The 21323-nt window shown below is 43.5% G+C and overlaps 2 protein-coding genes across 2 annotated transcripts in view; one reads left to right on the plus strand and one right to left on the minus strand.

The window, feature by feature from the left end:
• The first annotated feature begins 256 nt into the window (after nt 1-256).
• LYPD1 (LY6/PLAUR domain containing 1) lies at nt 257-16803 on the plus strand. Its single transcript, XM_021548633.3, has 3 exons — nt 257-425; nt 1390-1527; nt 14926-16803. Exons 1-3 carry the CDS (start codon nt 374-376, stop codon nt 15159-15161), a joined length of 426 nt encoding a protein of 141 aa, XP_021404308.2. The 5' UTR covers nt 257-373; the 3' UTR covers nt 15162-16803.
• Nucleotides 15527-21323, minus strand: part of GPR39 (G protein-coupled receptor 39) — a 74948-nt gene continuing 69151 nt past the window's right edge. Inside the window, exon 3 of the mRNA XM_021548632.3 lies at nt 15527-16050. Within this exon, the coding sequence (XP_021404307.2) occupies nt 15527-16050 (524 nt within the window). The remainder of the gene's footprint in view (nt 16051-21323) is intronic.

Consider the following 21323-nt stretch of genomic DNA (forward strand, 5'->3'; position numbering starts at 1 on the left):
GCGCTGCGGGGGCTCCCCTCCCTCGCTGAACTTCGCCCGTCCCCGCGGCGCTCCCGGCGAGGTGCGGGGCGGCTGGCGGGGATCCCCGCCCCGCTCCGCCGGCATCACATGGTGCTGGGGGAGGGAGGGAGGGGGAGCCGCCCCCCAGCCCTCGCTTCTCCTACAGTTTCTTCCAGTCTCAGCGCTCAACTCCGGCGAGGCTGGAGCGCGGCGCGGGGCTGGGCAGGGCGGGCTCCGCCGCCGGCTCCCGGGGCGCCGCTCCGCAGCGGAGGCGGCGGGCAAGCGGCACAAGTGCGCGGCGCCTCCGCTGCATCTCCGCTTCTGATGCCCCTTCGCGACTGCACGCCAGCCCGGCGGCCGCGGCTCCGGGAGGATGCGGCTCTTCCTCCTCGCTGCAACTTTCTGGGGATTGTGCCTGGCGCCAGGTAAGGGCTCCGCGGTGCTGGGAGCCTCCGTCCCCTCGCCGCCGCTCGACGGAGCTGCTGCCGGGCGCTACAAAGGAGCGGGGCGGCGGAGCCCCGTCCTGCCCGCGGCCCGCGGAGCCCCCGCCGGTGTCCCAGCGCCGGCTGCCCGCGGGGCGAGCGCAGCCCCGGAGCCTCTCCGCGGATGCCGGCGCTGCCGCGGCGGGTCGGTGCCCGCGGAGGGCGGGCTCGGGCCGGGGGTCCCCGCCGCGGGACGAGGGTGCGGGAGCCGCCGGCGGAGCGCCGCTCGGAGCGCCTCGTTTGCATGATAAAGGCGGCTGGCGAGGGATGCTCCGCCGCTTTAATTGTGCACGGCAAAATAGTAATTAAATCATTTGTAATTAATTAGGAGCTAAGTAAACCCGTCGGCACAGATAAGAGCCGGAGTATCTCGGAGCCGGGTTGCTGTCTGCGGGGCGCGGGCGGCTTTCAGCCCGCTGTGCCGTGGGGCGGGCGGTGGCTGCCCGGCTGTGCCGGTACCGATGTCGGTGTTGATGCCGGTGTCGGTACCGATGTCGGTGGTGATGCCGGTACCGGTGGCCGTCGCCTCCTGGCGGCGGCGTCTCCAGCGCCGGAGCGGCTGCCCCGCGGAAAGGAGCATCAGCAGAGCCGGCAGCGCTCGGCTTCCGCTGGGCGTGTTTTACTTTATCTTTGTCAAAGCGATACTTTATTTGGCTGAGCTGTTGAGTAGCTAGGAACGGCGAAGGGGGAAGGATAAGGGAGATTTCTCGCACGTGTTGGTTGTTTGGGTTTTGTTTTGTTTTCGTTTTTTAATGCTATCGCTGTTATTTAAGGGCAGGTTAGATGGGGCACTCAGTTGAGCAGATAGTGTTCCTGCCCATGGTACGGGCTTGGAATGAGATGATCTCTAAGGTCTTTTCCAAAAGAAAGCATTCTATGGTTTTTAACAAATCTCTATCTGTTCCAGGTTCGGGTTTGCAAATACAGTGTTACCAGTGTGAGGAGTTCCAGCTAAATAATGACTGCTCCTCTCCAGAGTTCATCGTGAATTGTACAGTGAATGTTCAAGATATGTGTCAGAAAGAAGTAATGGAAAAAAGTTTTGGTAAGAATTTAATAATTATTCTTCTGTCTCTCTGGTTTAGGTAGCATTTTGGCTCCACCCATTCATGGTGTTCAGCTTCACATGAATCTTGTGTCCCTACCTGAAGGGACTGGATTCAATGTCTTATACTTCTGAGTGGCTTTGCAACTCAATGAAGTTAAGCATTTTCCTTTAAAACTGGTGTAAAAACTGAAGGATGCAAGCCAAATGTTGATAAAGCCGGTTAATACACAGCCTTATAGGTCTCTGATATAGTTTCCCAGCACTGGGAAATTAATAACAACAAGTTAGTTTAATCTCATTACAGTTAATTACATGGGCTTTTTCCCCAAGAGATAGAAGAGCATTAAATTAGTAATTCCCTCCTTTCTTTTATTTACTCAAGCAATTTATATACTCTGAAGGTTCATCTTAAGGGAAGGAAAGTGTAGTGATCTTTGCTTTCATCCATTAAAGAAACCATCAGGCAAAAGGGGGAAAGAGGTTTTTTTTAAAAAAAAAAAGTTGGGGGAGGGGGAATTTATGGGGGAGGAGAAGGGCACAATGGATTTGTCATACCAATCTTTAAGGTTTTTTTCCCTTACTGCAATTGCTATTAAAGTTAACATATTAGGACAGCAATGTGTCCAAGAGGGAATCAGCTGTGTTTCTGCACCTCGCCTCTGTTGTCTTTTGAGCTGTTTTGTAAATGGCTGGGTTCTGTTCAGCATGGTGGAGCTTTAGAGAGAACTGTCAGGTCTCACACTGCTGTGTTGCTCTGTAGCTTTCTGTTAGGGACTCTGGGGCTGTGTGAGGAGGCAGGAAGGGAGCTGGAGCCCCTGGAGCCTCCTGCTCTGACTGCAGGCAGCTGAGAGGGTGTCAGGCTTTGGAATGGACAAGGAGCAGCCCCTCCCTGGGAGCCCCAGCCTGGAAGTGTCCCCTGGGCCAAGCCTGGGGAGCAGAGGGCAGCTTGGGGCTTCAGAACCCTGACTTAAGGGGATGCTGCTCTCTGGGACTGCCCATCTCCCAGATCTGGGGTTTTGCTGTTGGTGGAGATTGAGCTGCAGTCTGTCCTTTCCCAGCAAGCCCTCCAGGAGCTGCAGGATGCCTCTGGTGCAGATCTGTGCAGCCATCCATCCAGAACAGCAACAATGCTTCTTGGGCTTAGCAAACTCCTCTCCCAGTGCTTGTCAGTCAGCTGGCCCCACCTGTGCTGGGGATTTCAGGTCACTGTGTGATCAGCCCTGGATAAATAATTGTTGTTACACGTCAAAAGTAGCTGAACTGCTGATGCTCTTTCATCCTGGGTAACACCAACCACAGTGACTACTGCTGTGAAATACTTAAACCTGTCCAGTGTAGGGAGGGAAAAGCTGGGTTTAAGCTGTTTAAAGGAATATTAGTCTCTCTCAAGTTATTTTTTTACTGGAGTATTCTATTTCAAGTTGACTTGAAAAGGGTGGTGAGGGTGTGAGATAGCAAAGCCTTCAAGCAGTCATTTAGACATACTCAATATTTTAAATGTACCTGGCAAACTGTAAGTATCTCCTCACCACAGCTTCTGCAGTACTTTCATGAGGTTAGACAGGATGTTGTGATTGGGAGGGCTCTAGATGTGGTAGTAGACACAGACAAAAAAAGTCAGATTTGAACTCTTTTTCACTGATGCATAACTTGCCTTTACTCCTGTGAAAGAATGGGTTGCAATACAATAAATAAGCAGCTCTTAAACTGCTTGGTGAGGTTTTTTTCTGTGCAATTTTATGTTTTTTCTCAGTAGATCCCTAGATTTTTTTCTTTAGGAGGTCGCTAGCATGCTCTGCATAGCAGGTGCCACTCTATTACGTTTACTTCTATAAATGCATTTCTTATTAATTCTAAGTTCAGAGATTGTAAATTTCAGCCAGTTAATAAATTAAAATTTTAACCTATTTCAAATTGAATGAAATTTACATTGCAAGCTTAGTTTCTGTTACCCTCAGTCAATTTTAGAGAGGGTTGGTTGTAAAACAGAGATGATTCAGTTCATCATCCTTTATTGGTTTTATTTCTAATTGATATTTAAATGTGTGCAATATAAATGCCTTACTCTCCCAAGTTTTATTAAATAATTCATTTTACTTCTACCAGTATATTTCATAACCTGATTCTTTTGGTTGTTGCTTATTGCTGAAATGTTTCAAGTATTGATTTTAATTTATAATAGACTTGAGTTTGAGCTTTTAACCCAGAAAATGAAAGATGCAAATTTGCATTTATTTGACAGCACAGTCTCCTAATTAGAGTTCTTTCCTCTTGACTAAATACAGTCAAAGGAGTGCAATTTTTGCAGATTAACCCATTTTTGTTATTAATAAACCACAGCTGTGTCAGTGAGCAAAGTGCTGTAAGTTATCTCAAACTTTATTTAAAAGTTAGATGCGGTATTTGAGCTAAAGCTCAGGGTGGGAGTGGGTGACCATCCCTGTGATGGAGCCACCCTTCCCCTGCAGGAGGGAATTTTGTGTTTTGCTCTTGGGGGCTGCTGGCTCCTGTCTGTGCTGTGCCTGCAGTGCAGCCCCAGCCTGTGGCCAGGGACTCTTCTCCACGAGTGTTTGTTGTGTTCAGGAGTTGTGCCACAGCTCAGCTGCATTCTGGATTAAACTCCCTGTCCTAGAAGCACCACGGTGGTAAATGACAACCCTGGGCTGTTCTTCCCAATCACCTTGTAAAAAGTTCCTTAATTACAGAATCACACAGAATAATGAGGTTGGAAGAGACCTCTAATATCATCAAGTGCGACCTATGCCCTAACACCACAACTGGACTATAGCACCAAGTGCCAAGTCCAGTCTTTTTTTAAACACATCCAAAGATGGTGATTCCACCACCTCCCTAGGAAGACAATTCCAGAATTTTATTATTCATTCAGTGAAATTTTTTTTCCTAATATCCAACCTAAACCTTCCCTGACGTAGCTTGAGGCTGTGTCCTCTTGTTCTGCCAGTTGCTGCCCGGTGGAAGAGACTGACCCTTCACAGTTAAGCCCTCCTCAGTTTCTCTAAAATCAGTGCTTCAGATGCCACTGGGTCCTAGCTCAGCTTCAGGTGAGAAATAGCAGCAGCTCAGGCATGTTCCTAACCCAGAGCTCAAAAAGTGGCTGTTCCTGTGGCAGCCTCTAAGAAAGCAGGTGTAAGTAAATTCTGTTTTGAATTAGACCATCAGGCAGCTGATCTCAGCTGTTTGTTGCACCAGGTAGACATTTGCTTCTTTGGACAGCTTAAAGTGAATTGAGCAGCAAATGGCAAAGTACTTTTCTCTCTTAAGGCTGAGTTGTATGTAAAACTTTTGCCAGGAAAAGTTTAATGATGGTTAGAATTCTGTTACAGTGGGAGATACTGCATTTTCCCTGTGATAAATAATCTTGCTGATTAATTTGGTAATTATATCTCAAAAAAAAAAAAAAATCTTTATTTTAGAGGGAGGAGTGATGAGAATGGAAAGTGGCACTCAAGACTGTACCACAAAATTTTTTATCCCACAGAAATTAATGTAAAGGATACGTTTCTAGTGTATTCTTCAGCTGGATAAGTAGTGTTTTAAAACTGTGTAAACTGAATGTTTGACAAAGGATCGAAGTTCTTACCATAATTCTACCTGCAGATATCTTGTGGAAACACCTGTGGTGGATTCCCTGCTCCCTCCTGCCTCTCTCTTTCCAGTCTATGGACTTTTAAATTAGACATGTCAGTGCTCCTTCAATTTTAGAATATATGTAGCAACAAAGAAATCCCATGGTATATTGGGATCAAGTGAAACATCTTGGTGATAGATGAGTATATAGTGTGCATATGCTTTTATATATATTATATAGCATAGAAAACATACTGGTAATGGTAGTCTTGCTTTTTACTGAGGGGAAGAGTTATCTGAGCATAAAGGCTGATCTAAAACCTACTTAAGACAAAATGAAATTTGCAGTGTGAATACATCAGCGAGGGATAAAGCAGGAGGGATGAGACAGGCAGCCCAGAGAGGTAGCCAGTCTCAATTTCTTGGAACTCTCTGCAAGTAAAGCTGCCCACGTGCATGTTTTGAACAATACACCGTCTGTTCTAATGTCGTTGTGAACATACTTTTATTAACTTTTGCAAGGAAAAAATTATTCACTGTAGCAATGCCAAAACTTCAAAATATCAGGGATTTTTCTGTTTGCAAGGAAATCGGGAAACAATCCAATTATTGTATTAACCTGCAATAAGAAATTTTGCTTGTTTGTTTGGTTTACTATGGTCCTTTTAATGCAATTAATTAGTATATACTCTGCGGTGTAGTTAAAGAAATTGCTGTGATTGTATGCTTAAAAGTAGTGCATGGAAACACCATGAGCAAGACCAGCATCTCAGTGTTGAATTAAAACTTTAACCATTTCTTTGAACTCTTTCCAGCATTGGTTTTCCCATCATTTGTTTTGCCAGTGGCTATGTTGTAAAATGAGTTGGGCTGTGGTAAATTCTTTACCTGTGATAATTACCTGTGATTATTACCATGATTGAATTGTTCATGTGTGCAAGGATTACAGAACCACATACTTTTTTTCTGTGTACATGTGCAGAATCCATTAAAACCAATATTAATTGCATATTTATATCAAGGGGAAATTATGCTCTGGTGTACTTTTATTGACAAAGTGATTAAAACGGCAAACAAAGTTTAATGTTGCCAGAATTACTGTAGGCATTGAAGGTTTATAGGAAGTTGTTGCATCCCCATTATCTATTTAGAAACAGTAAGAAACATCCACTAAATTGGTGGTGGATTTTTTTTTGTTTTCCTCTACACTTTTTGGTCAAAGGATATCAACATAGCAGAATTTGTTGGTGTCTGGGGGGCTTTTTTGTTTGTTAATCAAAGCAAAGCACAATATAGTAAGTCTTTATTGATAATTTTAGAAGATAAATAAAAAATTTGCATGGGATAGTTGGTACCTGTAATATCACACATTGTGCTACCAAATCCCAGTGAAATGAACATATAATATCGATATTGGAAACAAGGTTCACTTTTGATAATGAATAAAAGACTTGCAATGGACGTTGTTAATTTGCACTGTATGCTGAAAACTTGAATCTGTGGATACATTTCCATTCAGAAACACTTTTTCTCAAATGTCAAAGCCATTTCCTTACTTGCAAATCTCTTCCAATCTTTGTGTTTCTCAGAAAACTTCCAGCCACTTAGGGAATGAACTGACTTGAGTGTTTCAGCTAAGGAGAAATTAAGAGAGTGTTCAGCAGGTGTGTCCTGACTGCCTTTCAATAAAGAAAAGCAGCAGTGGAGTTAACAGTTCAAGCAGTTTATGACTTGAAAGCCATGACAAAGATCCGAGTGCAGAAGTGATGAAGGCTGCATTATTGTAAGGAAGATGGGGTCTCTGGTCCAGCAAGTTTCATCTTTCACAGGATGTGGACAATAGCTTTTTATGTTATTTTATTTCTCAGGCTTGCGTGGAAGATATACAAATGAATTTTGTGATGATACAGTGCCCACAGCTTGGTGTCTCTTAAACCTCTCCTGAGAGTTTCCTATTGCATTTCACACACAAATGAGTTTGTGTTTCCAAACCCTTTTGAAGCCTGACCCTGTCACTCCTTTTAGCTCCCAGTGACCTTACCAAATCATTAGCAAGCAAGCTTTAATTAATCCAAACAGTTTTCATTTCCATTTTTCCTTTGTAGGCTGGATGGGGTTTTTTTTGTTTGTTTGTTTTTTTTAAACCTGACAAAACTGGATTTTGCCAACTTACCAATAAGTCTTCAAAACTGAAAAAAGCCATATAAAACCCAGGAAAATCCTACTCTTAAGTTGAACAGGCTGTAAAATCCTGAGTGTAAAAGTAGCTAAACATTTAAAAGCAGAATGAATTTCCAAAGTTCTGGCATTCAAGTGCCAACATCTGAGCCATCCCACTGAAATTGCTAAGGACATTAATTAGGGATGCAACAAGACTATTCACCTGTAAAATTATTTATGTGACTTTTTGCAAGGATGTAGCACTTCTAGCATTTGTAAAGGCAAAAGGTTTGTGGCTTCCCCTTATCTCAAAATGTAAGGATTGTCAGGAAAAATCCTCATACAGAATTGTGAAAATTGAGTCCAAGTTCACCTCTGTCCCTACAAGAAGAAGTATATTTAGATCTTAATGGCAAAGGACATTTAGATCCTGATTCCTTTGTATCAGGTAGGATGGAAGCTTTGTTGGGAAGATTGGGTGTTGTAGTGCTTGACAGTACATCCACACTGGTGACAAGGGAAACAAATAAGAACAGTAGGAAACCAAAGAATTATTAGATATGCAGGTGAAGGTTGAGCTTTGACCTCTCATTTGTAGCCTTCTGTGACTTTAAAAAATATTTGATAACAGCACCATTAGCAGTTGTACTTCACTTTCCCAGCCTATGCACTTTTAAGCATTTTAAAGCCGTGCTTCAGCTTTGCAAGCAGTGACAAAGACTTTTTTGTGATGTTTTTTGTTGTGAGCAACACCGCTTTGAGTCACATTTCTAGCACCAGAATTAGAAGGCACAACTCACAAAAAGATATCAGGGTAATCTAAACCCTTGTCCTCTGCCAGTCAACAATTGTCCAGTTTTCTCCTGAGCTGACTTAATTTCTGCAAGGTGTCATGTCAGGGTCAGAAGGAGAGTGATGAGGCCAGACTTTCATTGTCAAAGGCTTCCTGTTGGTTTCTGGGAAAATGTGCAACTTTTTAAGAGTACCAAATGTATGGAGGATTTGTGATGATATTAGGCTTTCATACAAAATCATGATGACAATATGCTAAGTGAACCAGGTGGTTTATTTTCGTTTTGCTGAGAGGCAGAGGGCTCTGGGTTTGTTTTATTTTTAATAGAATTGTGTACTCTCTAAGGACCTAAAGGCATGAATATGCTTTTATCTCGTCTATAGAATGCATCAAAGGGAGGGCCAGGATGAAATAGCTGCAGTCCTAAAACACAAGATTAAAAATCAGGAAGTGTGTGCATAGCTTTGCAGTAGATTTCAAGTCACATACTTGCAGTGCCTTGGGGTTTTTTTTTAGTCTGGAAAACATCGACCATGGGAGCTCACAGTATTTAAGTAGCTGTTTACAAGGTGATTAGAAAATTTTGTGATACAATTTCTAGCAAGGTGCAAATTATTTAAACCACTTGTCTCGTCAGCTTTCTCTGTGGAGTTCACAAGAAGAGTTAGTGTGAAGTGAAACTTACAGGACATGGTTGGATATTTTACATTTGCTCAAATTATTTGTGGTTTTTGTAACAATGAGTTTACAGCCATAGCTGAAAGTCTGTGTGTTGAGGAAGCTTAATTCATACTTTAAACCAATAAAAACATGATCTGACTACAACCACAATTGTTTGGGGAAGCACAACATCAAAAGAATGATTGATTACTCTTCAATATTCAGTCACCTTCTACGATATTTAGGACCTTATTAGATAAAATATTTATAATCACTTTCTCTAGAACACAGCAAATCACAATAGGACCTCTGGAGTCTGTCACTGATGCATGTGAACAGGTACCAGCTGAGGAAATGATCATTATAGCAAAACCACTGAAGCCATAAAAAGATGGGCATGCAACCTAATAAGGAAATTGAAAAACATGATTTGCAAACCTGTAGTCTGAACCAAATTTTTGTAGCATTACTGATAGAGTAAAATGCAGAAATAGTCACATTTATATTTTATGTTCCTTAGAAGGTGATGTTCACCTGTTTACATGTTATTCTTGCCACTAGTATAAATTCTCATTTTATTTTTTGCCATACATCAGAAAAGAGCTTTTCTAAGTCCTACTGGGTGCTGAATTTTGCTTGAGTGCAGGGCAAGCTAGTGACAATTGAGAGGAAAAAAATACAGAATGAACTATATGAATGAAATTACCAAGCAAGTGTAGCCAGGCAGAGCACACATCAAGTCTATGCACAATGTAAAAAAGCTGCAGATTCACCAAGAGCAGAAAATGGAAGTTTTGGTGAAATAAGACAGCTGGAACGATGCAGGATATTCAAAGAAAGGGGTATTGGTACATAAGCACAGCTGTCAGCTTGTCTTGAGAGAACACCCAAAGAGATCCTGTGCAATTCATGCTGATGCAAGGGCTAGGACAAGACTGGGGGGGGCTCCTCCTGAGTTCTGTGTGCTGCACTGTGAATTACCCACTGCTGGCCAATTTCCCAGCTTTTGCCTGGAAAGATGGGCAAGATTGAAACACCCCATCTAAAAGAGTTGAGTGGAGGTTCTGTCAAAATTATAAGTGCGCCTCAAACTTGCCTTGATCTACCTGCTGGCTTTCTCAGCTGCTTACTTGAGGATACAAAACTTTTCTACAGCCCTTTTTGTGCTTCCAGCTCCTGGTGCAGCCTTGAAGAGGCTCAAGGATGCCTCAGTGGTGGGCCTTAGTTGGACACAGACTTCTTTCTCAGCTCCAGAAGATAAATGTGGCAGGTTTGCCCAGAGCACGTGCAGGGGATTTTGCTAAAGCACTGTTTGTGGAATGAGCTGCACAAGACTGACTTCAAACATGCCTGTGGAATTGGTTAAATACATATACAATATCAAATATACATATAAAACGGTGTAGAAAAAAGTTTCCTCAAAAAAAGTGGAGCATCAGTCACAGCCCACAAGCTCAGAGAAGAGCTGGCTTGGAAAGCTCAGTGTTGGGCAAATGATGCTGTCCCCTTCACTGAGGCAAGCTTGGAGAGGAGGGGTTTGTGTCCATGAGGTCCTGGGGTGAAGGACAGGGCTGGGATTTCCTGCTGAGCTGTGCCTTTGCAGAGTAGCTGGGTCACAGGAGTGGGAAGGTGACTTTTTTTGGAAATTAGGTCGCTGATCTCAGAGGTGATCCCCTGCTTGCCTGTTTTGGCTGCTGTGCATCCTGCTGGAGGACACTCCTGAGAGTACAGGTGCAAACTGCATTTGCACACTCACTGCTCGGATCGGGCTTGGCTCTGGAAAGTTGGAGTCATGCTTACACAGCAGCTTTTTTGTCTGCACCTCCTACAACAGAACAATCAGAGGTGTCTAATAAGGTTCTTTTCAATCAGAGAAAAAAACTGGATCTGCTGGTGCCTTCTGCATGCACAGTGTAAGAAGTAGGTGTGATGTCACCTTTTTTGGTTGTCCTAGTAACAAGTTAAGCTGTTCTTCAAGAGAAATGCACTGGGCTGTGCAGAGAGGGTAGAGGAAAGAACTCTCACTTTTGGATTTGAATAAATTAATGCTTGAATTGTTTGTTACAATCAAGACAGAATGCACTTGTGTAAGGACAAAACAGTGCCAGGGTGCAGATGCACAGGACTGGACTGGATCCAGGTGAGAAAATAAATATTGCAAGCAGGAACTATAGAAAAGCCTAAAGATTTACACCCATCCCTTCATTGTAAGGAATAAGGCAGAAATAACAGTTTGGGCCTTGACACTGTCTAAATTTGTGATGACTTGTGGGGCAGAGAGGGGTGTAACCATGGACAAGTTTCTTAGTCTAGAAATAAATTTTCAGTGCCAAATTTAAGCCCAAATCTGCTTTTAAAAAAACCCTGAAAACAAACATTTTGCTGTTGTAGGTATATGTGACAGGAGAGGGTGTGGGATACAAGCTCGTTATCACACAGCTGTTCTAGCTCTGTGTACTCCCCTCTTTTCTTCAAATTTCTTGATCTGCATCCCACAAACCCTGAAGCCAAAAAAACCCGGAAAATCTGTTGGTCAGTAGTAGGTCCTTCACAGTAAAACAATTTTACAGTACCTAAATTGTTGTTGGGGGTCTGCTGAATCCTTGAAAAAGGACAGATTGTTCTGGATTTGTCCATCAAGTAATTGGGCAATAAATATGCTAATTAAGTATTCATCAATATGCTAATTGATCACTGGTGTCAATTGTTGAGGGTGGGTAGCTGGGAATGACCCCATCCTGGTAAAAGCAGAGTGTAAAAAGTGAAGTCTCCTTGCTTAGCCAATGACTCAGAACAATCTGAGGTAGAAGAAAAGCTTCCAGAAAGGTTTGCAGTTATTTTTCTGGGTGATATGTTAATGAATGCATCAGGCTGATTGCTCAGGCAAGAATACCCAGTAATTAGCAGTTATGTCTGTGGTATGGGTCTTATGAGGCAGATAACCATTCTGAAGAACTGTCTGCAGTTCAGCCTGCTGGTGGCAAATGATTCAGGGAGATCTTGGGGATGGTTTTGGAACTGGCTCAGCAATACTGCAAAGGAGGAGTTTGAGGAGAGATCTCGGGATACAACTGGGAGAGGAGGCTGCTGTCCTGGCTGAGCTGAAGCTACTGGGGCCCATTAACCTGTTTGCTGGAGGGAGGAGATGGTGTCCCTACCATCACATCATCACACTCAGTTGTACTAATGTATTTCCTACCAGAATTACGATAGGAAGAACATTTAGGAGTAAGTGAAGTCACAGCACAAGTGTTTTAAAAATGTCACACCTGCAGTGCTAACATTCCCTCTTTCCCCACCAACTTCTGTGCCTGTTTGCATTGTGTCTTCCTGTCAGGATACTGCAGAAGCAGAGAGGGAGGGAGCACAGCCTGGCTGTGCTGAGCAAGCTTGCTTTGTACCTGATGCTTTGTGAAAAGCACTTAAGAGTGATAGCAGCTGGTTTGTGAGATCAAGAGACTCTAGCAGTACTCAAAGGAAAAAATCTTGGATGTGAAGGGCATGTTGTTAGCAAAGGAGCTGTTAAAAACCTGATGGAAATGCTGAGTTTTTTAAGTAAAAAATCTCTCAAAAAATTTAGATTATTAAAACAGGGAATGGGAATAAACAATCATTTGGGTGTGAAATTTCCCATTGTAAGGCATTTACTGAAAATCCACTGGAGAAGTGTTACAAGGGAATTTTGCTACTAGTCAGATTATTCTCCCTATTTAGGTGTGAACATGGTGCATCTGTTCATGAAACTTTGAGTAGTAACATTTCAGTCTGTGCTGAAATACTGTTTTTTGACTTCAAAAGGAGCTGAGGATTGTTCTATGGGATTGATCCTGGAGAACAGATCTGTTGTAAACACATGGAGTTAAGCTGCAGGACTTTCATTTTTTTGCAGGAGCGGTTTCCTAGAGCTGTCTGGTGAAAACCATGCCTCAGAAGGTATCATCTAATTGTTCACAGCAGTGAACAATTCTAGTCTCCTAATCTATGGGAGAAGTGCAAAGTGGGATGTTTCCACACTTATAAATTATCCAAACGAATAAATCACTAGTTCAAGTTGCGAACAGAGCTTTGCAGGAAACCTGTGAAAAGGAAACAGCAGGAAGAGAGTGATCTATAAAATGATGGGAATAGGAAATCTGCAGGGTCAAAAGCTTTTTAGAGCCTTGTTTTTGGAGGGGAAAGTCAAATTCACTGCTGTTCATTTCTGCTGAGAAATGGCTGAGTTTGGTGGGTGTTTGTTGCTCAGGGAAATAATTTGTGATGGGGAGATGCAGGATCAGGTCATTGTGCCTGGTTTAATTGGATACAGGGAAGGGGAAGGAAAAACATTAATTGTAGCCATGGGAAGGGTCATATCTGCCTCTGCTCTGGGAGGACTGCAGGAGGAACATGAACAAAGCATCAGGTCTTTTTGGGGAACATCAGCTGAGATTTTGGTATTGTAAAGCCGATCAGTGGCAGCACCACTGAGGCTCCTTGACAGCAGTGGTTTGTCAGCAGAGACAGAACTCCCTTCTTTTTGCAAGCCGTAGTAATAAAGACTGCATTGCTTTATCTGTGTGCTTTTGCTGTTACAGGGAGAACAGCCCACAGCTCCTCTTCCTTCTTGAGAAAAGGCTCTACCTGCTGTGTTGATTGATTGAAGCTCACTGGAGACAGAGGAAGATTTAACACTCACTTGAGGGCTTCTCTTCATAAGTTCAATGAGATAGATAGCCTAAAAACACGTTTCAGAGTTGAGATTTGCAGAGGGAGAACACAAAACAAGGAAACCCCAGCATTGTTGGGATGGCAGCAGTGTTGTGACAGTATAAAAGAATTGCTTTAATTAAAAGCCTCTGAAGACAGGAAATCCTTCTTTCTGAGCACTGCCCAAAGAAAGGGTGTTCTGCTGCTGCTCTCAGCACTCAGAGGTGCAGTGTCTGATGCCAAATTACAGAGGTTTCTCCTGGGCCATGGAGGTGCTGTAGTGGTTATTAAGTCTCTGGGGACTGAACAAATATCTGCAGGCACTGTACATCCAGTACCAGGGTCATATTCCCTCCTCACTCCCTCCAAAAAAAAGTCTCAATCACTGTGTGTTTAAAGACATTTTGGGACCATGCCACAGGATGTAGAGGCACCATTCTCCAAGGGAATTCTGTTCCCTTGCTTTTCAGGAGGAAAAAAAGTAAAACTTATTGAAAATCCCATACTCAAAAAGAATAGTGATTTTATCATCCTTAGGAATATCCCTACTACTTTTTGTAACTAGGAGCAGGCAAACATCATTATCAATTTCTATTATGTTTATGTTTTTCTAAGACAAAATTTCTACTGTATCACTTGTAGGAAAATTTTGGAGTAATGAGACGAGGAAGTGCCATAACCATTTTCCACTGTGACAGAAGAAAATACATCTGTGTATTTTAAAGCCTTTATAAACCATGTTAAAATAGCAGCTGAAAGTTTATACATCAGAATGTACTTTTTCAGTTACAAACAATCTGAGAAATTATAAATTAGCTTATTAATTAAAATTACCTTAAATTACGTTCAAAAAGGGAAGACTTTCAACTCGAGAAAGACACTTCTATAGAAATGGAAATTTTTGTTATTGAGGGTATTAAACTTCAAAGATAAGCAAGAGCTGAGATTACCTGGAAAAGTACTTCTAGTTCTTCTTCAAAAAAAAATTAGAAGGGGAGGGAGGAGGATGAAAGTTTTTCTGATAATCATCCTCTTTTTACTCTTAGTTACCTGTCTGTGTGTGGCAAAGGAACAAGAAAAGGAAAAAAAATCCTCAAAAGACAAATTAAGAGCACAGAAAGCTGTAATTACTTAGACACCTTAACTCAGACATGTTCAGCAATAGAAACAAAACTAATTTTCCCACTAATTGCATTTCAGTTATAGCAATTCAAACAGTTTATTCTGAAAGATGAAGAATTCCAGCTATAAAATGCATCATTTGATATACATTATGCAAATTAAGTCTGTAATATTTTTGGTTCCAACCGGGATCGAACGACAAAGAAATCCCGGGCAGAGCGACCGCGGTGCTGCGGCAGCGCGGGGCTGTTCGTCCTGTCACTGCTGAGGTGTCTGAGCACCAGCAGTGCTTTGGGGATGTGCACTGGGCTTGCAGCTGCTTTTGAGCAGGATTCCTGCTGTCGAGCGTTCCCCTCAAACGGAGTAACCCTTGTTGTGTGTCACAGGAATCATGTACCGCAAGTCCTGCGCCTCCTCGGCCGCGTGTCTGATCGCCTCCGCCGGCTACCAGTCCTTCTGCTCTCCTGGCAAGGTGAACTCCGTCTGCATCAGCTGCTGCAACACTCCCCTCTGCAATGGACCCCGGCCCAAGAAGAGGGGCAATTCTGCTGTGGTGCCGAGGGCACACGTGATAACCACTCTTCAGCTCCTTACGTTTGCTCTGTTGTTCTTGTACTGCTAAACTTCAAGCAAGTTGGTTTGATGGGGTTTTTTTTCCCCGACACAATTTGTCCTGCATCCTTCTTTCTTCAAAGACGCTGCAATTATTTTCTGTTTGTTTCCAAGTCCCTGTCAACAGCAAGGGAAGTTCAGTGGCTGTGTGAAGAAGAGGGGCTGATATTTTTGTCAGCTAATGAGTTCAGTTAGCAGATTGAATTTCCAGTGTGCACTTAAAAATCCCAGCAGGATACAGACCTCCTGTACCTTTTGCATAACTGGAAACAAATCCATCTGACTTATTCCTTTTGCAGTGTTGTGGCTTTCCTCAGTCATTTCAATGTCTATGTTTTTAGTCTCATTGCTAAGCATTAACTTTGCCTTACGAAGTCATACTTGATGTTCACAAAGGCCGTTCTGTGCGCCCTGACCGGGCTCTGAGCCGGTCTCGAGGGGCGCCGCTTCCAGGCTGGGATCTCCTGGTGCAGGACCCGGCTCCTGTGGGCTGCAGCTGGGCGTGGGCCCCTTCTGGAAGGTGCTGAGGAAAACTTTGGCGTCGCCCTTGGTGGAAGAGCCGCGCCTGGAGGAGGTGAAGAGCAGCGGGCGCAGGGAGCGGCCGCCCCGCGCCCCGGAGCTCTGGTTGGCCCTGAGGAACCTCTCCCTGTTGGCGTGCTGCAGGGTGAGGCGGCAGCACAGCACCTGCAGGAACACGCTGCGGAACTGCCGGGAGGAGATGTTGTACAGCAGCGGGTTCACCACCGAGCTGAGGTAGAAGAAGATGTCGGCGATGGGAAGGAGGGTGATGTAGGCTTTGAAGTAGGGGACGGTCCAGTCCTGCTTTGGTTTAGCAGCAGCCATGATCCTTCTGACCTGGTTTGGCATCCAGCAAACCGCCAGAGTGGCAATGATCAGTCCTGCGGGCGGAGAGAGCAAGAAAGAGGTCTGTGTACGTGGGGGAAGACACATAAAATGCTATCAGTTCTGCACTTACTTGTTAGGAAATGGTACCAATTTTTCAGTGTTTTGCTTGACAGCTTTTTCTGCCAGTAGCATTTTCTGTTTGTTGTTTTTAATAACTGTTGCAAGGTCACTGTGGCACATGCTCAGACAAAACACTGCATAGTGTTTGGATGGTGTTCCTTTGTACCTGTTGTCATTTATTGGTTCTCAAAGTGTTCTTTCTCTGATCATCCGTGTCTTTGGAAAGAATACAGTTTTATTTTGGTTAACATTTCTTACACTTCTTCTGTCTTTCCCTTTACTTTGAAAAACAAACACAGTAAATAGAAACTATAGCCATATTAGATCAGGCAATACCCAGAAGAGATCAGATTCTTGTTTGTACTTTACAAAAAAGAAAATGTATGCATAATAATATATTTCGTGTTATTTTTGGTAGATTTCCTCTTACAGAAGCTATTTTTAAGTAAAATGTGTATGGATCTTTTTATGGTAATTAAGATATGTTGGGCTTTCTTAAAAATCAAATTCCAGTGGAATTAAATGATGAATGTAAATGAGAAAAACCCAAGCCTAGTCATGAAAGTGTAAGCAGTTTCAGATTGTAAATTATGCTTTAAAATGTGGTATCTGACCATTTTGTATTTATATGTAAATATAAATACGTGTTGCTGCATCACTAATGGCATTAAAAAGGGGTGGCCGAAGTGTCGGATGTCTGAACGTTCTGCCCGCGTGGAGCGTGTTCCTCATGGTGCAGCAGCCCTGCAGGAACATGCCAGGGCCTGGAGCTGGCTGTTCCCAGCAGGACATGGAGCAGGGCACCTCAGTGGCATCCTCTGCTGCTGCTGTGTGCCAGCGCTGGAAACCCTGACACCTTGTGTGACATCCCAGGTGCACAAAGTCACTCCTCTGCTGCTCCCCTCCCTGTGCAGGAGCTGTGCCTTACACAAACTTTGGAGGGAGCAGAAGCTGTACCTGGCTGCTTCCCTGCAGCAGGGAGTGTCCTGCTGGGGCAGTTCTCACCCTGTGTTCTCACCCGGTGCCTGACCTCTGCTCCCAACAGCAGCACAGAAGCTGTTTCATTCTTACTTCTCTAGGCTGAGCTTTGCCCCCACTGGACAGGTCACTGTGGCAATGCCATTCAGAAATAGTAGGGTTTTGAAGCCAGGAAAAGGACACTTCACTAGCAGGAAGATGGGAATGTAGCAAGGAAGGGAGGCAGGAAAGAGAAGAAAGATTTTTCATAACTTTGAAAGTGCCAGAGCTTCAGGCTATGTCCAAGTTCTCGCCACCAGTACCCTCAAGCAAAGAAAAGGTATGAAACACCTTTAAAAAAAAAAAAAACACACTTTTTTTTATTATCTCCCTGAATGAGCTACCAAATAAAAGCTGTCCTTTGGATCCTTTGCTTCTGTAATCACTTACTGTCACAATAACTTTGTTGGAATGGGGAACTAGCAGGTCTTAAACCTACAGCACTGGCTTAAGAGCCCTGGAGGGCTGTTGTTGGCAGGCCAGCAGTAAATCCATCACCAAAACCTTTGCCATTTTCAGGTCTTTGCCTACCAGAACTCTCCTCAACCACTGTTTCTTTGCTCTCAGTCCCACAGTCCCCTCCCTGCCCCTGACTTTCCCCTGCCACCTTGCCTCACTGTTCAGTACCTGCTGTTCCTCTGTGATCTGAATTTTGCATTAATCCTGGAAATGTTTGTGGCCTTCAGTGCTCTTTTCCTGCTGTCAGCTTAACAACTGTAGGGTGTCAATCATGGGCCAAAAGAAAATAAGGCCCCTTGAGCAGTGACTTGTGATGAGCCTTATAAAAAGGCAGTGGAAGGATTCTGTTGTTTCACTGGGGCTTTTTTTCTCTGGTGGAACTTAAACACAAAGCTCACAAGCCCAAATCTCTGGAATTCTCATGAAATTTTACCAGAAGATGTCTTTCAAGTGAGGAGAAAATAAGCTGTATTGTACAATCTTTTTTTTTTTTTTGTTGTTGTTCTTGGGTAGAAACAGGATCCTTCATCATGCTGATTAATAGTTTCCTAAATTATGAATGCTGCTGTGAAAAACTGTGAGCAAACAATGCGTGCATTCATTTTTAAAACCCAACTGCATTGCTCTGAGATGTCTTGATTTTTTTTGCCTCTATCTGAATTCCTTGGCATTGACTTTTCTTTTTAATTCAAACTGCCAAGTACTTAAGATACCCCCTTATATTCCTCAGACACTTTTGTTCTGGAGAAGTGAATATCTGGTAGTGTGTACAGTGAGTGAAAAATGAGCTGCTTGTGCCCTTGTGCAGCACAGTGAGGTTTGTCTCTCGGGGGGCAGGAGGGGATGCCTGCAAAACTGTTTTCCAGGCATGACTAATTGTTCATTTTCACACTTGGAGAAGATGCTTGTTGACTCAAAGGAGATGCACCAGGCAAATAAACATGCTGACAGACTGACAATATTTTTTCCAACTTTCACACTTGGCATGGCAGCGTGGAGCAGCAGAAGAGCACCTCGGGAAGCCTCTGAGCTCAGCCCTGCTGCTGCCAGTCTGAGCCTGGACTCCAGGAGTTTGTGTTCTGCTGCTGTGCCAAAGGTGCTCAAACAGCCTTAACCAGCTTGGATGGGAACCACACTGAACCTTACACCTCTAATGGATTTTTCCTGTGAGCTTGCTGCCTGGTGGGAATAATTCTTCACATCTCATCTTTGCTTTCCGCTCCTTCTTATTAAAGGGAGAAAGATTAGTAGCTCTGCTTTTTCCCCTCCATTTTCCTGACCACTGTATGGAAGTGACACAGAGCAGAGCTTTATCTTCCATGGAATAACAATATATATAAACAAAGTAATGCTGTGGTTCTGCAATGTCCATCACTGGTGCTTGAAATTTCCAATTCCCATTTGAACTATTCCAGTTGAATCATCAGAAGGGCATTAGAGAAATGCCAGCAGAAGCCAGGAGCCCTTGTGTTACCTTCTGTAAATAAGAACATCTCAACTTTTAAGTAAGAGCAGGAGCTTAGAATTCATTTAATATTGATTTAGATATTTTAGGTTAACAAACAAAACAAAAGATATGAAAAGGTCCTTGACTGAAACTACATTATAAAGTTAAACCATAAACAAGCCACAAAACAATTTACCCCAAAATAGGAATTACCACATCCTTACTACTATTTGAATCTGGAAAAAACCCAGCCCAAGCCTCTTTACAAATAAAGCATACAAATTTAACAACACTTTAAATTTGGGATTCATTATTCTAACTTCCCAAAAGTCAATCTCACAGTATTAATTCTTAATATGTGACAAAGGATCATTTATGTAGTAAAATAAACCTAGCATTTAAGTGCCAATAGTATAAATATTCACTGCTGGCAGAGAATAGGAGTTTGGCAGTCATCTATCCCTTAGCAATACTTTTTTATTACTCAGAAAATTCCTCTGGGCCATAGGGGACTGAATTAAATTCATTATGAACTTTATTGGGAAAGATTTTAAGTATGTGCAGATGTCTGGTAGAGAGGACTTCCTTTTCCCCATTTTCCCTTGTTCTTCTGTTACAGATTTTTGTCCTTTTTTTCTCTACCTAAGCACTTAAATCTGTCTCCTTTTAAAACCCAGTAGTTTGCCTCTATCCTGGCTGCTGCCAGTCATCCCAAAAAGCCTGAAATTGTCAACAAGATCAATTGCTACCAGGCAGTGCCAAGAACATGTTTCCTTTGGCTGCCACAGCCCCTCAGCTGGGGCTGTCGGTGACCTCAGGTACACAAGGGTTTGCCTGTGCACCTAACCCTGACCATCCTGGAGGGTCAAGGTCTGCCAGACTCTGCTCCTGCTCTGTCCCAGCCAGCACAGTTAGACCTCAAACTTCGCCTCTCTGGGATTTAATTAATGACACAAAGGCAGGCTCTCAGCATCTGCTTGTAAACTGACATTTAAATGGCAATTGTCAGTGGAATATAAGCATATGGTTACTGAGCTGTGAGTCAAGTGCAGGCAGAAATGCAGTTGGTTCAGAGAAAGAGCTTTTTTTAGTGTTGGTTTCACTTTTGTGCACTTGGCCTGACTGTACTCAAAGGCACATGACACTGATGCTTAGTCACAAAGTCTTCAAACAGTACATCAGAAGTGCCAAGAAGTCCCAACAGAGGAAGAAAGACCACCTTTAATTATTAAGTTTACCATCATAAAGCAATGCTAATTGTGAGGAAAGCCCTTTGTCCCTACTGGATTCTGCTACAGACTGCTTTGAAAACGTGCAGAAATACCTTCCCACTAATCAGGGTCCCAATGGTCTCAATAGCAGCCACTAATAACTCAGGAGAAGGGAAAAAAAGCAAAGACAGCAGTGCTAATTAAGAATGCTATTTTCAGGAGGTGGAGTTTGGCTGGTATGTGTGTTACATTCATATTTTAACCTGGAAAAAAATCTTGCATTTTGTTAGAAATTAAGACATAAGGCACTAGTTGATTGTCTTTCTAGCTTCCAAGAAGAGTCAAGGCATGAAATGCAGTCTTCAGTCCCTGAGATGACCTTCCCAACTGCAGCTCAATGCAGTGCTGTCTTCCAGCTGCCTCTGCTGCTGCAGCTCCCTCCATGTGAGGAGTCAGCTGCCATATGCTTGCTGTCTCCTGACAATTGTCATTGAAATGTCAGATTACAAACAGCTGTTGCTTTCACTGCTGCAAGTTTGGCTTGCGAGTGCAGCAAGGAAAGCAGGCAGAGTGATGCCTGAATGGCAGCTGCCCCTCAGCACTGCAGGCTGCTCTGCCTCGGCATGGGAAACTGAGGCAGGCTGGAGCACCTCAAGCAGAGGACTGTCTTCCATGCTCTCCAGTCTCAAGGATCTCCTCCTGGTTCTTCTTCGGGCAGGGAAGAGTTTGGAGCAGTTTCTCTGCTCCTCGAGCAGCTGAGTAGAATTTCAAACCCAAGCCTGCAGCTTTTAACATCTCCTGGTGAGTACCTGGTGTCAGCCACTGTCCAAAAAGTGACTCGACCTCCTCTCCATCTCTGACCAACAGCAATGAGCTGTTGATGAGCAGGAGGGTGGGAAATAGGAACAAACCTTCTATTTCTGTTCCCAGTCCCATCATTGCCATCATCGTCTCCCTTAGGTTTAAGGTCAGAAAGTTTAAAAGCAAGAGGAACTGCACTGTCTCTTCAAGGCTTCTGTGGAAATTGCAGCGTTTATGCCAGAGCTGGTATCTCCACATAAAGGGTCTGTAT

This window comes from Lonchura striata, chromosome 8, assembly GCF_046129695.1.
Source record: "Lonchura striata isolate bLonStr1 chromosome 8, bLonStr1.mat, whole genome shotgun sequence".
Classification (NCBI taxonomy): domain Eukaryota; kingdom Metazoa; phylum Chordata; class Aves; order Passeriformes; family Estrildidae; genus Lonchura; species Lonchura striata.

Excerpts from the sequence above, each read along its gene's own strand:
- LYPD1 (XM_021548633.3), top strand. The coding sequence starts at position 374 with ATGCGGCTCTTCCTCCTCGCTGCAACTTTCTGGGGATTGTGCCTGGCG. Across the intron at positions 426-1,389 it reads GGGATTGTGCCTGGCGCCAG|GTTCGGGTTTGCAAATACAG; the intron begins GTAAGGGCTCCG and ends TATCTGTTCCAG. Across the intron at positions 1,528-14,925 it reads AGTAATGGAAAAAAGTTTTG|GAATCATGTACCGCAAGTCC; the intron begins GTAAGAATTTAA and ends TGTGTGTCACAG.